This window comes from Mobula hypostoma, chromosome 1 (assembly GCF_963921235.1).
Source record: "Mobula hypostoma chromosome 1, sMobHyp1.1, whole genome shotgun sequence".
In the NCBI taxonomy this organism is placed as follows: Eukaryota; Metazoa; Chordata; class Chondrichthyes; order Myliobatiformes; family Myliobatidae; genus Mobula; species Mobula hypostoma.
Genome location: NC_086097.1, coordinates 141318600 through 141336061, shown reverse-complemented (window position 1 = coordinate 141336061; position 17462 = coordinate 141318600). Strand labels below are relative to the sequence as shown.

The 17462-nt window shown below is 46.4% G+C and overlaps 2 gene segments (V, D, J or C); both read right to left on the bottom strand.

Moving 5' to 3' along the window:
- Positions 1-4107: 4107 nt before the first annotated feature.
- Positions 4108-4546, bottom strand: LOC134345701 (immunoglobulin kappa variable 11-125-like). The segment is given in 2 exon segments: positions 4108-4418; positions 4503-4546. Coding segments are annotated over 2 exon segments (351 nt in total).
- Positions 4547-16136: 11590 nt separating this feature from the next.
- LOC134345652 (immunoglobulin kappa variable 11-125-like) lies at positions 16137-16618 on the bottom strand. The segment is given in 2 exon segments: positions 16137-16447; positions 16532-16618. Coding segments are annotated over 2 exon segments (351 nt in total).
- Positions 16619-17462: the final 844 nt, after the last annotated feature.

The following is a 17462-nucleotide window of genomic DNA, read 5'->3' as shown; positions in this document are numbered from 1 at the left end:
CCGCTGGAGGTCCTGGATGAGTGACTTGTCCAAGATGGCACGAATTGGATCCCAAGAACGATTCTCTGGGCCCTATCTCTCCCAGTCAGCTAGGTGCTGGACCCTGCCCCACACTGTGCAAGATGCCAGGGGGCGCTGCACGGAATAGACAAGTGACCCATCCACCAAGATGAGTGAGGGAGAGGGTCTAACTGGAGCAAGGTGGGAGGAAGTCACCAGTGTGAGCTGCAAACATGGAATACTAGGTAAAGCTTAACAGATAATTGCAGGCACAGTCTCTAGGAAGATCGATTGATAGCATTCCCCACTGTGAATAGTCCCAGGTAGCCTGGGGCAACCTTGCGTCTCCCAGCTTTCAAAGGAAGATCTCTAGATACCAGCCAGGCCTTCTTCCTGGATTGAGAAGCCTCACCTATCGGAGGAGCTGATAATCCTGCTGGGCATATTGTTTCTGAGTCTGCAGCAGGGAAGCCCTGGCCCATCTCCATGTGTGCTTGCAGCTTTGTACCAACTGTTCAACAGCAGGAACTCCCATGTCAGTCACGGTCTGGGAAGATCAGTGCTGGAATCCATTTTGCCATGCAATGCTAGTCCAGCTTATTATGAGCAATCTCTGAGTTGGGAGCTCCAGGTCATCGAGTCAGGATTGTCTCCAGCTCCTTGTTCATTCTCTCCAGCTGGCCATTAGATTGCGGGTGGAAAAGTGATGAAAGGTTGGCTGTGGATCCCTAAGGAGAACAGAAAGCATTCCAACAATGGGACAGGAAATGTGCTCCTTAGTCGGACCTGCTGTCCCGGGGGAAGCTGTGCAGCCCGAACACAAGCTGAACTAAGAAAGTGGCAGCTTCCTGAGCCGATGGGAGCTTGGGGAGAGCAATGAAGTGGGCTGCTTTAGAGAACTGGTTCACAAACACCAGGAAGATAGTGTTTCCTTCTGACGGACACAGACCAGCGATGAAATCCACCGGGAGGTGGGACTTGGGGCAAAGAGGCACAGGCTGTGGGTAGAGTAAACCAGCAGTGAGCTGCTGTGATGTCATGGTCCGGTCCCCGAAGTCCGCATTCCGGGTCACGGTCCGGTCCGTGGACTCAGGAGTCCGGGTCTTCCGGGTCTTCCGGCTGTCCCTTCCCTTGTTCCGGTTGGGTTAATCATAGGCACTTGATTCCCACCGTGGGGCTTATAATATAAGTAGCCTTGTGGACGACTGTGGGCTGCTGGTTTGTCTTGTTAAGATCCCCTGGGAGCAACCTGCCGGTGGAAGGCTAGAGCGGCCACTTGCCATCTTGAGGCCGCGTTGGGGAACCATCCCCTCATGGAGCCTTGCTGTCAGTAGTCGGAGTTGTCGTTGTGGTATGGATTCTGGCCGTTTCTTGGACCAACTGAGTGGCCATCAGCCACTCCGATCTAGGTAGGGATCCGGCTGTTTCCGTAGCCAGCTGAGGTTGCTGGCCGTAACTGCAGCTCGGAACAACACCGAAGCAGAGATGGAACTGTCTGTCGTTCTTCGATGTTTGTCTCTTCTTATCCTCGCCTCCGTGGGATAAGTCAGGCCGTTCTGCCGTTGTCCTGCGGGGGGATCTGTCTTGTCTTGTCCTTGCCTCTGTTGGGTAAGTCAGGCCATGTGCTGTTACCCGACGGAGGGACCTTTCCCACCTTGGTGTGGAGATGAAATTGAATCCCGGCTGTATGTCTATGTTCTGCCCAGTCTCATGTTGGTGTCCTGTTAAAGATGAGTCCCGGCTTGTCTAAGGATAAGTCCCGGCTCTATGTTGATGTACAGTTCCCAGTCTGTCTTCGAGCTCCAGCCTGCGAGTTATCAGTCTCCGCATTCCAAGACCCCAGCTCTCAGCCTGCAGCCTGAAGACACAAGACCCCAGCCTGCAGCCTCAAGACCCCAGCCTGTGTCTAAGCTCAAGGCTCAAAACCCCAGCCTGTCTCCAAGCTCAAGCCTCAAGACCCCAGCCTGTCTCCAAGTTGAAACCTCAAGACCCCAGCCTGTCTCCAAGCTGAAACCTCAAGACCCAGCCTCCAGTCCTGTAGTCATGTTATGTCCTTGCCTGGTTCTGGGGCCCGAGACCGAGGCAAGTCCCAGTTTCTGGGTCCTTGTCTAGTTTCTGGCTTGGAGCCCAAGAGAGGATCCTAGTTCATAGTTTCTTGTCCGGTTTCCCTGTTTCTTGTCCATGTCCTAGCCCAGGTCCTGCATCCGAGTCCTGTGCCTTTGCACATTATTCACTGAAAGCCAATGTCCATATGAGGGATAGGTCAAGCTATGAGGGAGGCAAATCAAGTAACTGGATATAATCTCCATAGATGAGGACAACAACGAGATGGTCAAGGGAGGCATATGAGTGGTTATTGCTATATGGAATCCTTCGAGTGGTCTGAGCCATTTTTAAGGACACATCTATGGATCTGAATAAATACACCTACACCATGCAGGTTCAATGGGCACGTACATCATGGACTTGAGAAAAACAGTTGTAGACGAGTGTCTCCCCACAAACTGAATCAGAGTTTTCTCCCGCCAGATGCCTTGTATAAATCATGAAATCAGCAATTTGTTGAGGGCCAGATCAGAAGCATTGAAGTCTGGTGACCAATAAATTTACAAAAGGTCCTGGTACATTCTCTGAAAAGCCTCCTTATGGGCAAAGCCACCTTATTTGCCAGACTAAACCTGAATCACCAAAGGATAGTCAATAGTTGTGGCAGGGCATGAATGGTATCACTTCTTATAAAGTAAAATCAAGTGACAAAGGTGACAACAGGGCTCACTTCCAGATGAACGGAATGCCTTCTTTGCTTGCATTGAGCTTCAAAACATGGAAGAACCATCACAAACACTCACAGTGCCAGACCATCGAGTGATTTTAGTCTCTGAGGCTGATGTGCGGGCAGCCTTCTGCAAGATGAACCCATGAAAATCATTTAGGCCAGACATGATACCTGGCCAAGTACTAAAGACCAGTGCTAATCAACTGGTGGGACTATTCACTGATCTTTAACCTGTCTCTTTGGCTGATGTACCCATCTGCTTCAATCAGACTTCTCTGATTCTGTTGCCTCAGAAGAACATGGTGACCTGCCTTAATGACTAAAGTCCAGTATCACTTACATCCACAGTGAGGAAATGTTTTAAGAAGTGATGTTTTAAGGAAAGCAACATCCGTCATCAGAAACACCACCCACCCCACCCCTCCCCCACATTGCAGATCATGCTCTCCTCTCACTGCTCCCATCAGGAAGTACGTACAGGAGCCTCAGAACTACACCACCAGGTTCAGCAACAGGTATTACCCCTCCACAATCAGGCTCTTCAACCAAATGGTATAACTTCAGTTGACCCACCACTGAAATGTTCCCAGAACATATGGGCTCACTTTCAAGGATATTCACCTCATTTCCTCAGTATTTATTGCTTAATTATTTGTGTGTGATTGAACTAGAGAGGACGCAGAAAAAATTCACAAGTATGTTTCTGGGATTGGAGGAATTTAGTTTTAGCAATCGGATATGTCGGGACTGTTTTTCACGGAATAAAGGAGTCTGACTGGCGACAGTGCAGAGATTTAAAACAAGTCTAAGGGCCATTGAGCTCTACAGCACAGAATCAGGCCCTTCTGCTTAACTCGTCCTTACCGAGCAAGTTTCCCACGTAAACTAGTCCCGTTTACCTGCAATTAACCGGTATATCTCTGAACCTATCTTATCCATGTAGATGCCCAAATGACTTTTAAATCTCTCGATGGATCCTGCCTCTGCTTCCACTGGCAGCTTGTTGCCTGTGTCCACCGCCCTTTCCCTGAAGAATCCACCACACAGATTGGTTATAGAACTTCCCCCTCTCACTTTAAATCTATTGTCTCCAGTTTTGGCTCTCGTACCCTGTGGAAATACTCTCCCAATTCACTGTTCTCGAGCAACGGGTGTAAACGAATACACTGTTGATGAGGCTGATCGGGTAACTTTCGTGGAATTGGATAGAGTTCTTTATCCGAAGAAAGGTGATGGCATTTATGGCATAAGCTGCCAATTCGCTGAGTTGGAAATGATTCGTGTGACCTCTACGCTGAGGAAGAGTTTTTGTCAGCGGCGCCGGTTAAATTTTAACTTTGTGGGTCTATATAGGCACAGTAATAGGTGCCGGAATCCTCTTTCTCGAGACGGGCCACAGTTAGAGAATACTGCTTTTGTCGATCTTTTCTCGCTGTAAATCTGTCATCAATTCCATCGTCGCGTATGTTGACCCCATTACTGTAATAGAGGATCCTGACCGGGCGTTGCCCATCTGGCTGCCGGTACCAGTGGATTATGTCCGTGTTCGCTGTGCCCAGATCGCAGATCATGACGGCAGTTTTGCCCACGTTTTTGGTGATGGACATCGGAGACTGTATCAATTCAGCACCGAGACATCTGCCTGTGGAAAGAAAAATCAAACTCAGAACATGTTGAAAAGCCTGAAGCAAATAGAGAGTAAACGGATGAAAATCAATCAACTAACGGAGGAAAAGTATCACAAAAGCCACACAACCCAGCCGCATGGTGTTTGTCGAGTTCTGACTGTATTTGACACGGATTTGGACGTGGTCTGGTTAGTTATAAATAACAGCACGCTTCACGTCCCACTTTCTCTCAACGTGTCACAGACCACGCCTTCGAACCCTATTTGAAAACCACACACCATTATTTCCTTTGCATAAATTGAGATTTTGTTAGAATTGCACAGCAGTTCACTAGACAATTTTTTTTTCTGTTCGAACTTGTTCTCGCTTAACATGAAGAAATCCGTCACGATAACAGGCCTTTCGAGGCCAAAAGTTTGGGCCATCCAATTCCATCAAGGTGATCAATTAACCTGCTAACCCACAAACGGGAGAAATTTTCAGATGCTGAAGGACTTCTCACGCTGACCTCTCCCCTTCCTTTGGGTGGGATGTTTGATGAAGTGAATGCCATCAACACCATGGCTGTGATTATGTTCATCTGAGTCCTGATAAAGGGTTTCGGCCCGAAACGTCGACTATTTACTCTTTTCCATAAATGCTGCTTGGTCTACTGAGTTCCTCCAGCATTTTGTGTAGGTTGCTTTGGGCGGCTACTAATCCTTACGTCTTTTGAAAGTGGGAGGAAACCGGAGCAGCCGGACGAAACCCACGCGGTCACGGGAAGAACGTACAAATTCCTTTCAGGACAACGACGGAATTTAACCTGGGTCGCTGTCTCTATAATAGCATTACACTAACCGATCCGGTAGCGTTCCGTACCAAAACTTTCCCCAAATTAGTCACCTCCTGCCAGTTGCCTTTTCAGTTACACGTCAACATATTTAAAATATTTATCCTCCCTTTGTCGATGTTTTGTGACATTCCCGAAATTTCCCGCCGAACACCACAGTTGGAGCAAGTGGTTTCAGAGCGGCGGACGGGGGAGGTGGGTTGAGGTTTTGCCCGGCGACTTCACACGTCAGGAGTACATGGAGATAATTCTCACAGACACCCCCGGTTTCTCACCTTGGCCTTCACTTTGTCTAATCTTTTGTCTCCGGAGTCTGTGACAGAGCAAGGAGAGCGATATCCTCCCCACACGCGGTCCTAAAGTGCCGACCCTGGACCTGTCTCGCAGCCGCCCCGTCGCGGCGACCGCATTCCGTGTACGTTCCGTTGGGTGGGATGTTTGATGAACCGAATGCCATCTGCACCATATCTTGATTCTGTTCATCTTTCCCTATTAACGTGGTTTTAATTATTCCAGCTGGGCAGAACCTGTCAGTAAATATTAACTTACATTGGCTTCCGCTGTGAAATTTGAAAGGACGATATCTAATTTGTTTATTTAGTGATACAGCACGAAGTAGGCCCAATCACCCCCGACAAACGGTATTAACCCTAACCCAATCACGGAACAATTTACAACCGGAAGCTGTAATAGCGTCGCGCTAATCGCTGCGCTACCGCGGTGCCTGGGCAGTGTACGTCCTTTATCGAATGCCCAGGATTCTCTTTCCTGTAGCTGTAAACGTCCAAGTGCCATAACTCACCAAGTCCTAGTTGTAAACCTCCCGCAAACCTTCTCTTTAAATCAACTCATTCGTTAACAATTTCTCCTTCCGATAACTCCTTTAGGACAGGTTAGGTTAATCGATTCAGAAACTTCCTGTGTACATGCTCCGACTGCAATCGCTCTCCCAGCCGTAAGACGATAAAACACAGGAGCAGGATTAGGCCATTCGATCCATCGAGTCAGCTCGGCCATTTAATCATATCTGTTTCCTTTTCCCTTTTCAGCCCCATTTTTCGTCTTCCCCAATACCCTTTGACAATGTGACTAATCAAATACCTATCAGCCCCGGCTTCAATAAACCCAATAACTTGGCCTCCATGGCCGTTTGTGGCAATGAATTTCACAGATTCTCAGAGATTCCTCCTTGTCTCTGTTCTGAAATGATGTTCTATTATGTGTCTGTGCCCTTTGGTCCTGGACTCCCCCACTACTGGAAAATCCTCTCATCGTCCAGGCCTTTACATATTCAGTAGGTTTCAAAGAGATATCCCGTAGTCTTCTCGGCTCCAGCGAGAACAGGCCTGGTACCACCAAATGTTCCTTATGTGATAACCCTTTCATTCCTGGAACCATTCACTTAAACCTCCTCTGGACCCTCTCTAATGCCAGGACATTCTTTCTCGGATATGGAGCCAAAATTAATCACAATACTCCATATATAGTCTACCGATCTCTTATAAAGACTCAACAGTACAACGATTTATTTATTAGATTTCTGAATGGACAATGAATCCACATGTACTACCTCACTGATTTTTTCTTGCTTTGCTCTCTTTTTCTCTACATATTTAATTTAACATATATCTTATTGCAATTTATAGTTTTTATTATATATTGCACTGTACTGCAGCTGCTAAATAACAAGTTCCACAACCTATGACAGTGATATTAAACCTGATTCCCATTCTATTCTGAATATATTCTAGACCCCTTGAAATGATTGTGGTCATTGCATTTGTCTTCTCCACTACTAACTCAAACAGCAAGTTAGCCTTTCGGAAATCCTGCACCAGAACTCTCAAGTCTTCTTGCACATTTGGTTTCTGCTTTCTCCCTCTCTTTAGAGCATATTCTGTGCCTTCATTCCTTCTACGAAAGTGCATGGCCATACACTTCCTTACACTGTGTTCCATCTGCCACTTTTTTGTCCATTCTCCTAATTTGTCCGAGTCCTTTTGCAGACTTCTTGCCCTCTATTTTGCTTTTATGCTATCTTTGACCACCGTTAACTCTGTTTCTCTTTACACAGATTCCATCTGTCTATATGAATATTTTAAGCGTTTTCTGTTTGTATTTCATAAAATCATAGAGCAACATAGCCTGGATATAGGTCTTTCGGCCCAAATGGTCCATGCTGACCACAGCATCCTCCCTGCTAATTCCAGCTGCTGCATTTGAGTCACAGTCCTTCAAGCCCTTTCCTTCCGTTTACCTATGCAAATAAATCTTAAATATTACAAATGCAGCATCTCAACCACTTCCTCAGGCAGCTCACTATCCTTTACATAAAGAAATTATCTTTTAGTTCTCTTTTAAATCTCTTCTCTATTATCTTGTATCAGTGTCCTCTAGTTTTTGCCTCTCCAATCCTGGGGAACAGGCTATGACCTCTATACCCCTCATGATTTTATAAACTTCTACGAGTTTAAGTTCTTCTAATTTCTTTCTTTATTGTTATACAGAGAGACCAGTGGGAATAGAAGCTAGAGCAGTGATGTGCTTCTCTTGCATGACATGGAAGTTAGGGAGATGTCTGTACCTGCGATAAGTGCATCCACATTTACAAACTGTACTAGGGAATTGGAGCTGGTGGTAGATGACCTTCAGATCATTCAGAAAATTGAGGGGCTCATAGGAGTTACAGAGAGATAGTGTTGCTGGAAACAGGTAGTTGGGTGATCATGAAGAGAGGGAAGGTGTATTGGCAGACAGTGTAGTATACCCCTGTGGGAATTCCCCTCAACAAGTGTATCATTTTATCTAGTTTTAGGGAGATGACCTACCACAGTGGTCAGTGGTCTCGGCACTCAGTATGTCTCTTTGGTTCAGAAAGGAAGGTGAGTGGGGGAGGAAGAAGAGGCCAGTAGTAGTGATGGAGGTCATTGGTTAGCACTGGTCAGTGAAACGGACAGGAGGACCTGAGAAAAGAAAAAGACTCTTGGATGGTATATTGCCTCCCAGGTATAGAGGATCAGACATATCTTGAATTGATTCCATAGCCATCTTAAGTGAGAGTGTGAGAAGCCATAAGTCATGGTATATATTGATACAAATGATATAAGCAGGAAAAGTGACGAGGACTTGCAAAATGAGTTCAGGGAATAAGGTACAAAGTTGAAAAATAGGACCTCCAAGATGGAGATGAAGCTATCCATGCTAGTGAGGTAAAAAATAAGAAAGATAGTGCAGTTTAATATGTGACTAAGCAGATGGTGCATTGGAGAGGGTTTCAGATTTTTTGGATCACTGAACACCATTCCAGGGCAGGTGGGATCTCTGCAAATAGGACAGTTTTCACCCAAACTGGTGAGGAACCAATATCCTTACAGGAAGGTTTGCTAATCCTGCTCGGAAGTGTTCAAACTAATATTTAAGAGGGATGGTATCCAGAGTGGCAGGACAGCAATGAAGTGGTTGTGGAGAAAAAGAGATGTCATGACTACAATCAAAGATTTTGTAGATGTTGATTTGGATTTCCAGCACTTGCGGCGTTTCTCGTTTTTAAGCAGAGATGGAAACTGCAAAATTGAGCAGGGTGGATAAATGTTCTGACTTTCATCTATTGCAAGACAAGGACGGTTGTAGGTAAGGCTAATGCGTTCATCCATCGTCGATGTCATTGAGGACCTCGACACCATTATTATGGTGTCGAGACTAGCACGTGGTTTGGATTTAAGTGAGGGGGAATTGTGCAGCGTCAGCCTCACTCCCTCTTCCCAATTCCCATCTGGATCCAGTGGCAAGACAGAGTCAAGACGACTGGAGATGGGACTAGGCACAGTGGATGACCAGGACGTCTTCTGTGTCTTGTCCTGCTCTACACGTTCCACGACGCTTGCAGAGACCGCCTTCCTCACCATTGGACTATTGGTCTCGTCCGCTCAATCAGCCGGAGTCTGTCTTCACATGCTGGGATAGGCAACTCTTTTATCTCACTGAGGGTTTGAGACCCGTCGGATACCCTCACCTGGTTTAGCTGGCTTGTCGAAGTCGTTGCCCGGGGTGTGGCCGTTGTCGCGTGCAGACAGCTATGGGGAGCCACAGGTGAGAGTTGAGTGCTAGGTGGGGATCAAAGGTGGACTAACTGCCTTGAAAAGGACGCGATATGTTCCCCCACCAGAGGGGCTACCCATCCCTGTCACCCCATACACCCCAAGGCTAATGCACATAGAGCATGGAGCCATGTGTGGACTTACGATGTTGAAACCATTATTGAGACATGGTTACATGACGGCGAAGTCTGACAGCTCAATGTTCTGGCATTCTGCTGATTTAGACATGTCAGAGAAGCAGGTATTAAAGGGGGAGGGAGTACTCATATTACTCATCAGAGATAACGTCAGACCAATGCTTAGATGATGTACGGAAGGCTCATCTGCCAAGGCAATTTTCATGAATCTGTGGAATAAAAAATGGATGATCATGTTAATGGGACTTTATAGAGTTTCTAATAGTCAAGCAGGATTTGGATGAACAAAGTCATAGGGAGATAGCAAACAGTTGCAAGAAATACAAGGTTGTTACAGTAACACATACAAGATGCAAGAGTAACTCAGCAGGGGAGGCAGCAACTGCAAAAGGAATAAACAGTCAATGTTTTTGGCTGAGACCCTTCCTCAGGATTCATGAAGGGTCTTGATCAAGGGTCTTGGCCTGAAGAATTGATGCTTTATTTCTTTTCTTACCTCATGAGTTCCTCCAAGTTTTTTTATGTGTTACTCTGGATTTCCAGCATCTGCAAAATCTCTAGTGTTCAGGTTGAAATAGTGGGTGATTGTAGCTTTCTGCATATTGATTGGGACTCCCATAGTGTAAAGGAACTGGATGAGATAGAGTTTGTCAAATGTGTTCAGGAAAGTTTCATTATCAATAAGATTATGAAGACACCTAGTCCCATTTTATTGTCATTTAGTAATGTATGCATTCAGAAATGATACATTATTTCCTCTGGTGTGATATCACAAAACACGGGACAACCCAAGACTGAAAAAACTGACAAAACCACATAGTTATACATATAGTTACAAACAGTGTAACAATACCATAACTTGATGAAGAAGTCCGTGAGTCCAGCAAAGCTCCAAGTTTCTCAAATGTCCCACATCTCACGCAGACGAGAGAAGGAAGAAAAACTCTCCCTGCCATGCCGACCACAATCCGACCATGAGTCATCCGAAAACTTCGAGCTCTGATCAGCTCTCCGACACCGAGTACTGAGCGCCATCTCTGTCCGAACGATTCGACCTCCTTCTTGGTCGCCAAAAGCAGGCAAGGCAGGGGATTTTGAGGCCTACCCCCGGAAAGATTCCCGACCACGCAGTAACGACAGCAGCGGACGGGCGTTTCAGAAATTTCTCCAGATGTTCCTCCGTGCTTTCACGTGCATTCTCTATCAAATCAGAATTGTCCACGCCCCTATTTAACATTCACGACATCATTTTTCACCGGAGAGCCGCGCATGCGCGGCGCGCTGCCATCTTTTCCTCCCGCTTTATAAGCAGAATTTCCACTAAAGGGAGCACAATATTGGATCTCTTCTCCGGAAATGAGACAGGGCAGGTGACAGAGGTGAACATAGGGAAAGACTTTGGATATAGTGATCAAAATTCCATCGACTTCAAAATAATTAGGGAGATTGGATAGAATTGGTTTTCAGATTAAGATTCTAAACTGGAGGAAGAGTAATTTTGATGGCATCAGAAGCAATCTGCCAGGTGTGGATTGGGATAGGATGTTTTCTAACAAAGAGACACTGGCAGTGGGTGGTCTTCAGCAGAATTGTGTATTGAGAGTACACAATATGTATATTTCTATTAGGATAAAAAGCAAGGTTGTCAGGTTTAGGGATCCTTATCTATCATGGGATATTGAGGACCTGGTAAACAAAACGGAAGCACATATCAGGTATTCGAAGCTAGTGTTAAATGGGGCAATTGAAGAATATAAGACATACAAAAGAACACAAGTGAAAGATCAGGAAGGCTGAAAGGGGATTAGTGGTTGCTCTAGCAGGCAATGTAAACCAGAATCCAAGGGTTCTATAGGTACTCGGAGCAAGAGGATAGCAAGGGACAAAATTGGTCCCCTCGAAGATCAAATTGGTCATATATGTATGGAACTAAAAGAGATGTGGAAAAATATTAAATGTTTTATTTTTGTGTTAGCATTTGCTCAGGAGACAGACACAGATACCATAGAATCTGGCAAAACACTAGAGATCATGGACCATGTTCTGATTACAGAAGAGGAAGTGCTTGCTGTCTTGAGAAGAATTTAGGGTGAATTAATCCCAAAGGCCTGATGAGGTGTCCTCTCCAAACTTGTGGGAGGCTAGTGCAGAAATTGCAGGGGCCCTGGCAGTAATATTTAAAACATCCATACCCATGGGTGAGGTACTGGAAGATTGGAGGGTCACTAACATTTAAGAATCGTTCTAAGAATAAACAGGAAATTAGAGCCTGGTGAACCTGACATTAGTCGTGCGCAAATTATCAGAAGTTTTTCTCATGGATAGGATGTACATGTACCTGTGTTTGTATAGACAGGGCCTGAAAAGAGATAAACAATATGGCTTAATGCATGGTAAGTCATGTCTAACTAATTTATAGAGATTTTTTCAGGGAGGTTACCGAGAAGTTTGTTGAAGTAGCAGAGCTACTAGGACTTGATGTTTCAATCCGTATGGTAAATTGGTACTCTTGATGTTGGCGGTGGGTTTGGAGTGGTGATGGGGGGGGTAAGTATGCCATCTTTGACGTTTCGTTGATAAGCTCACAACGTCTCCAGAGGGCTCAACAGTGCTACCTGGCATCCCAGATACACCCCCCTCAGTTCCATATCCTCCTATCTTCATCTTGCAGCCCAGTTGTTGTCTTTCCTTTTAATCCAAATCCAATTGCTTCTTTCTTCTGCTGCATTTGACAAGGGAACACAATGGTCTTTAGAAGAGCCTTTGATAAATTACGCCATAGCAGTCTCGTCAAGAAGATTAAGTCGCCTGGCATTCAGGATGAAGTAGTCAGTTAGATTCAATGTTGGCTTAGCGGAAGAAGCGAGAGAATGGTGGTTAGTGTTTGACTCTCTGCCTGGAGGCCTGTGACTAGTGCTGTGCTACAGGATTCGGTGCTTGATCCTTTGTTGTTGGTCACTTATAGTAATGATTTCAATGACAAGATATTAAACTGGATCAGCAAATTTGCGGATGATACCAAGATTGAGAGTACAGTATAGTGAACCGTGCTGTGTAAATTCACATCCAAATCATTTACATAATAATTAATAACAGAGGTCCCAACACTGACCCCTGGGTAAACTTTAATTTAAAGGAACTATACAAAATAAAAGGAAAATAATAAATGTGAAGCCAATAGATCTACAAACTAAAATTCAAACTAAAAATCTAACGCTGACACTGAGCTTCAGAAGCAGTAACTTAATAATAAGTTATACCACTCCTTTAAGGCGTCAATCTAAGTTGGAGTCTTCTATCATGGAAAGTTGGCTAAGGTAATCGGGGGAGTGTCGCCGTCATTGTGCTTCAGTCAAGACTCGACAAGACTGAAGGGAGTTAAATAAAATTACAACGCAACCCTAATTGTCTGCAATGTGCATTCTCACGAGCGTGATTGCTGATGACCGCTTTCAGCTGCCCACTCCACAGCTGAGTCCATGGTTTTTACAGATCAGCACCTTCACCACGCCCGCAATCCCACCCCACCACTAGGCACAGATCCTGGGGCACGACAGTCCTGTGCCCGCTGGATGTCCTGGATGAGTGACTTGTCCAGGATATCACGAATTGGATCCCAAGAAAGATTCTCTGGGCCCTATCTCTCCCAGTCCACTAGACGCAGGACCCTGCCCCACACTGGGCGAGATGCCAGGAGGTGCTGCTGGGAATAGAACAGTGACCCATCCACCAAGATGAGTGAGGGAGAGGGTCTAACTGGAGCAAGGTGGGGAGAAGTCACCAGTGTGAGCTGCAAGCATGGAATACGAGGTAAATCTTAACAGATAATTGCAGTCACAGGCTCTAGGAAGATCGCTTGATATCCTTCCCCACTGTGAATAATCCCAGGTAGCCTGGGGCAACCTTGAGGCTCCCAGCTTTCAAAGGAAGATCCCTAGATACCAGCCAGGCTTTCTCCCTGGATTGAGAAGCCTCACCTCTCAGAGGAGCTGATTATCCTGCTGGGCATATTGTTTCTGAGTATGCAGCCGGGAAGCCCTGGCCCATCTCCATGTGTGCTTGCAGCTTTGTACCAACTGTTCAACAGCAGGAACTCCCATGTCAATCACGGTCTGGGAAGATCAGTGCTGGAATCCATTTTGCCATTGAATGGAGGGCATGCTAGTCCAGCTCATTATGGGCAATCTCTGAGTTGGGAGCTCCACGTCATGGAGTCAAGATTGTCTCCAGCTCCTCATTCACTCTCAGTATGGCCATTAGATTGCAGGTAGAATAGTGATGAGAGGGTGGCTGTGACTCCCAAAGGAGAACAGAAAGCATTCCAACAATGTGCTCCTCAGTCAGGCCTGCTGTCCCGGGGGAAGCTGTGCAGCATGAACACAAATTGAACCAAGAAAGTGGCAGTTTCCTGAGCTGATGGGAGCTTGGGGAGAGCAATGAAGTGGGCTGCTTTAGAGAACTGGTCCACAACCACCAGGATGATAGTGTTTCCATCTGACGGACACAGACCAGTGATGAAATCCACTGAGAGGTTGGACCTGGAGCAGAGAGCCACAGGCAGTGGGTAGGGAAAACCAGCAGTGAGCAGCTGTGATGTCATGGTCCAGTCCGTGAAGTCCGCATTCTGGGTCACGGTCCGGTCTGTGGACTTAGGACTCCGGGTCTTCCAGCCGTCCCTTGTTTTGGTTGGGTTAATCATAGGCACCTGATTCCCAACTTGGGGCTTGGAATATAAGTATCCTTGCAGACGACTGTGGACTGCTGGTTTGTCTTGTTGCGATCCCCTGGAAGCAACCTGCCAGTGGAAGGCTAGAGCAGCCACTTGCCATCTTTAGGCCGCATTGGGGAACCGTCCCCTCATTGAGCCTTGCTGTCAGTAGTCGGAGCTGTCTTTGTGGTATGGTTCCGACCACTTCCCGGACTAGCTGAGTGGCCGTCAGCCTCTCCGATCTAGGTAGGGATCTGGCTGTTTCTGCAGCCAGCCAAGGTCGCTGGCCATAACTGCGACTCGGAGCAACCCTGAAGCAGAGATGGAACTGTCTGTCATTCTTCAATGTTTGTCTCTTCTTGTCCTCACCTCTGTGGGGTTAGTCAGGCCATTCTGCCGTTGCCCTGCAGGTTATCTGTCTTGCCTTGTCCCTCTGGCTCGGACTCCATGACAGGCTCCTAGTTCATAGTTCCTAGTCTGGTTTCCCTGTTTCCTGTCCATATCCTAGCCCAGGTCTTGCATCCCAGTCCTGTCCCTAGTACTTCAGTGTCTATGTCTTGCATTTGGGTCCGTTCCGAATGCCCCCCCCCCACCCACCTCGTTATGACATGTGACGTTCTGGGAACAAATTGGACAGGCAGAGATAAAGTCGTGGACATCTTGGGACATATATCTTCTATGTAAATCATCTGTTTATGAATTCCAGGGTCTGTTGAATCCCTGGATGGCCAACCAGATGGGAAGAGTGACCCCAGGCCAAGATTTAGGAACACACAGGGGCAAGGACAAACAGCTGGTTAGGAACTTCTCCATCTGGGCCTGGATCTGACTGTTGGGCAGTCCTCACCTGTTTCTATTCCCCAAATCACTGCAACAGCTTTGCTTGTACGAGGAAAGATGTGATCTAGATTGGCGTTGACATCAGAGACATCAAACTGACAGGAGAGAGCTTCGGCCTTAGTATCATCTGCCTATATTTCCTCACTGTCTCGCTACACACTGCATCGACTGCCTCATCCTCAGCCCCATCATTCCTTTCCCAATCCCTTGCTAACTTAGTTTACACTTTCTCCAACAGCTCTAGCAAACCTACTCGCAAAGATATTGATCCCCCTTGGGTTCGGGTTTAACCGATCGTTTTTGTACAAGGCATAACTTCCCTAGGTGAGATCCCAATGATCCAACAATCTGAAACTCTGCCGCTACACCAGATCCTCAACCACTCACTCATCTACGTCTGCCTTAACTAGCACGCGGAACTGGGAGTAATCCAGATTTTACACATGCTCTTCGGCCTGTTCCCGCTCTCCCTATACTTACTGTGCAAAATCTCGTCCCTGTTTTTACCTATGTCATTGGTGTCAATGTACACATCCGCCTTTGTCTGGTTACCCAACCTCTTCTGCAGCTGCTCTGAGACCTCCTTAACCCTAGCACCTGGGAAGCAGCACAGCATTCTGCGTCTTTGTCACAGCCACCAAATCTCTTGTCCAATCCCTAAGTACTGAGTCTCCTGTAACTATCTAACTGATTTTCCCCTTTTTTCTGAACATTTCTATCCATGTAGATACCCAAATGACTTTAAAATCTGTCGATGGTTCCTGCTTCTAACTCTTCCTCTCGCAGCTTGTTGACTGTACCCACCACCCTTTTCCTGAAGAACCTACCACACAGGTCTCCTATAGATATTTCTCCGCTCTCTTTAAAGCTATACCCTCTAGTTTGGGCTCTCGTACCGTTTGGAAATATTCTCCCAACTCCCTACTCTCGAGCGACTGGTGTAAATGAATAGACTGTCGATGAGCCTGATCGGGTAACTTTCGTGGAAATGGATAGAGTTCATTACGCGAAGAAAGGTAATGGCATTTATGGCATCAGCTGCGAAATCTCTGAGTCGGAAATGATTCGTGTGACCTCCACGCTGAGAAAGAGTTTTTGTCAGCGGTGCCGGTTGCATGTCAACTCTGTGGGTCTATATAGGCACAGTAATAGGTGCCGGAATCCTCTTTCTCGAGACGGGTCACAGTTAGAGAATACTGTTTTTGTCGATCATTTCTCGCTGTAAATCTGTCATCAATTCCATCGTCGCGTACGTTACCCCCATTATTGTAATAGAGGATCCTGACCGGCCGTTGCCCATCTGGCTGCCGGTACCAAAAGATATTCTCCGTGTTCACTGTGCCCAGATCGCATTTCATGACGGCAGTTTTGCCCAGCGATTTGGTGATGGACATCGGAGACTGTATCAATTCAGCACTGAGACATCTGCCTGTGGAAACAGAAATCAAAGTCAGAACATGTTTAAAAGTCTGAAGCAAACAGAGAGTAAATGGATGAAAATCAATCAACTAACGGAGGAAAAGTATCACAAAAGCCACGCAACCCAGCCGCATGGTGTTTGTCGAGTTGTGACTGTATTTGACACGGATTTAGACGTGGCCTGGCTAGTTATAAATAACAGCACGCTTCACGTCCCACTTTCTCTCAACGTGTCACAGACCACGCCTTCCAACCCCATTGGAAAACGACACACTATTGTTTCCTCTGTATAAAATGAGATTTTGTTAGAATCGCACATCAGTTCATAAGACGAACTTTTTGGGTTCGAACTTGCTCTCGCTTAACATGAAGAAATCCGTCACGGTAACAGGCCTTTCGGGGCCAACAAGCCCGGGTCATCCAATTCCATCAATGTGATCAATTAACCTGCTAACCCGCAAACAGGAGAAATTTTCAGATGCTGAAGGACTTCTCACGCTGACTTCTGCCCTTCCTTTGGGTGGGATGTTTGATGAACCGAATGCCATCAACACCATGGCTGTGATGCTGTTCGTCTGAGTCTACCTGATTTTACCTTTCCCTGTTGAGACACAGAATCGGCCATACTCCGACTGGCCTGGCAGCCACTGCGGTGCACTGACAGGTCATTCTTCCCCCACCCCACACTGTAGTATCTAAATGAATATTTGTTGCTGAAGGGAATAAACAGTACAAAATATGATGTCATCCTATCCCGTTTAATAGTAGCTTTCTTTCAAATGATGGCAGTTTGCAAGGTGTGTATGTTCAGAGGGCCCAGGGTGCCTTTGCACATTATTCCCTGAAAGCCAATATCCGTATGAGGGATAGGTCAAGCTATGAGGGAGGCAAATCAAGGAACTGGATATAATCTCCAGAGATAAGGACAACAACGTGGTGGTCGAGGGAGGCATATGAGTGGTTATTGCTATATGGAAATCCTACGAGTGGTCTGAGCCATTTTCAAGGACACATCTATGGATCTG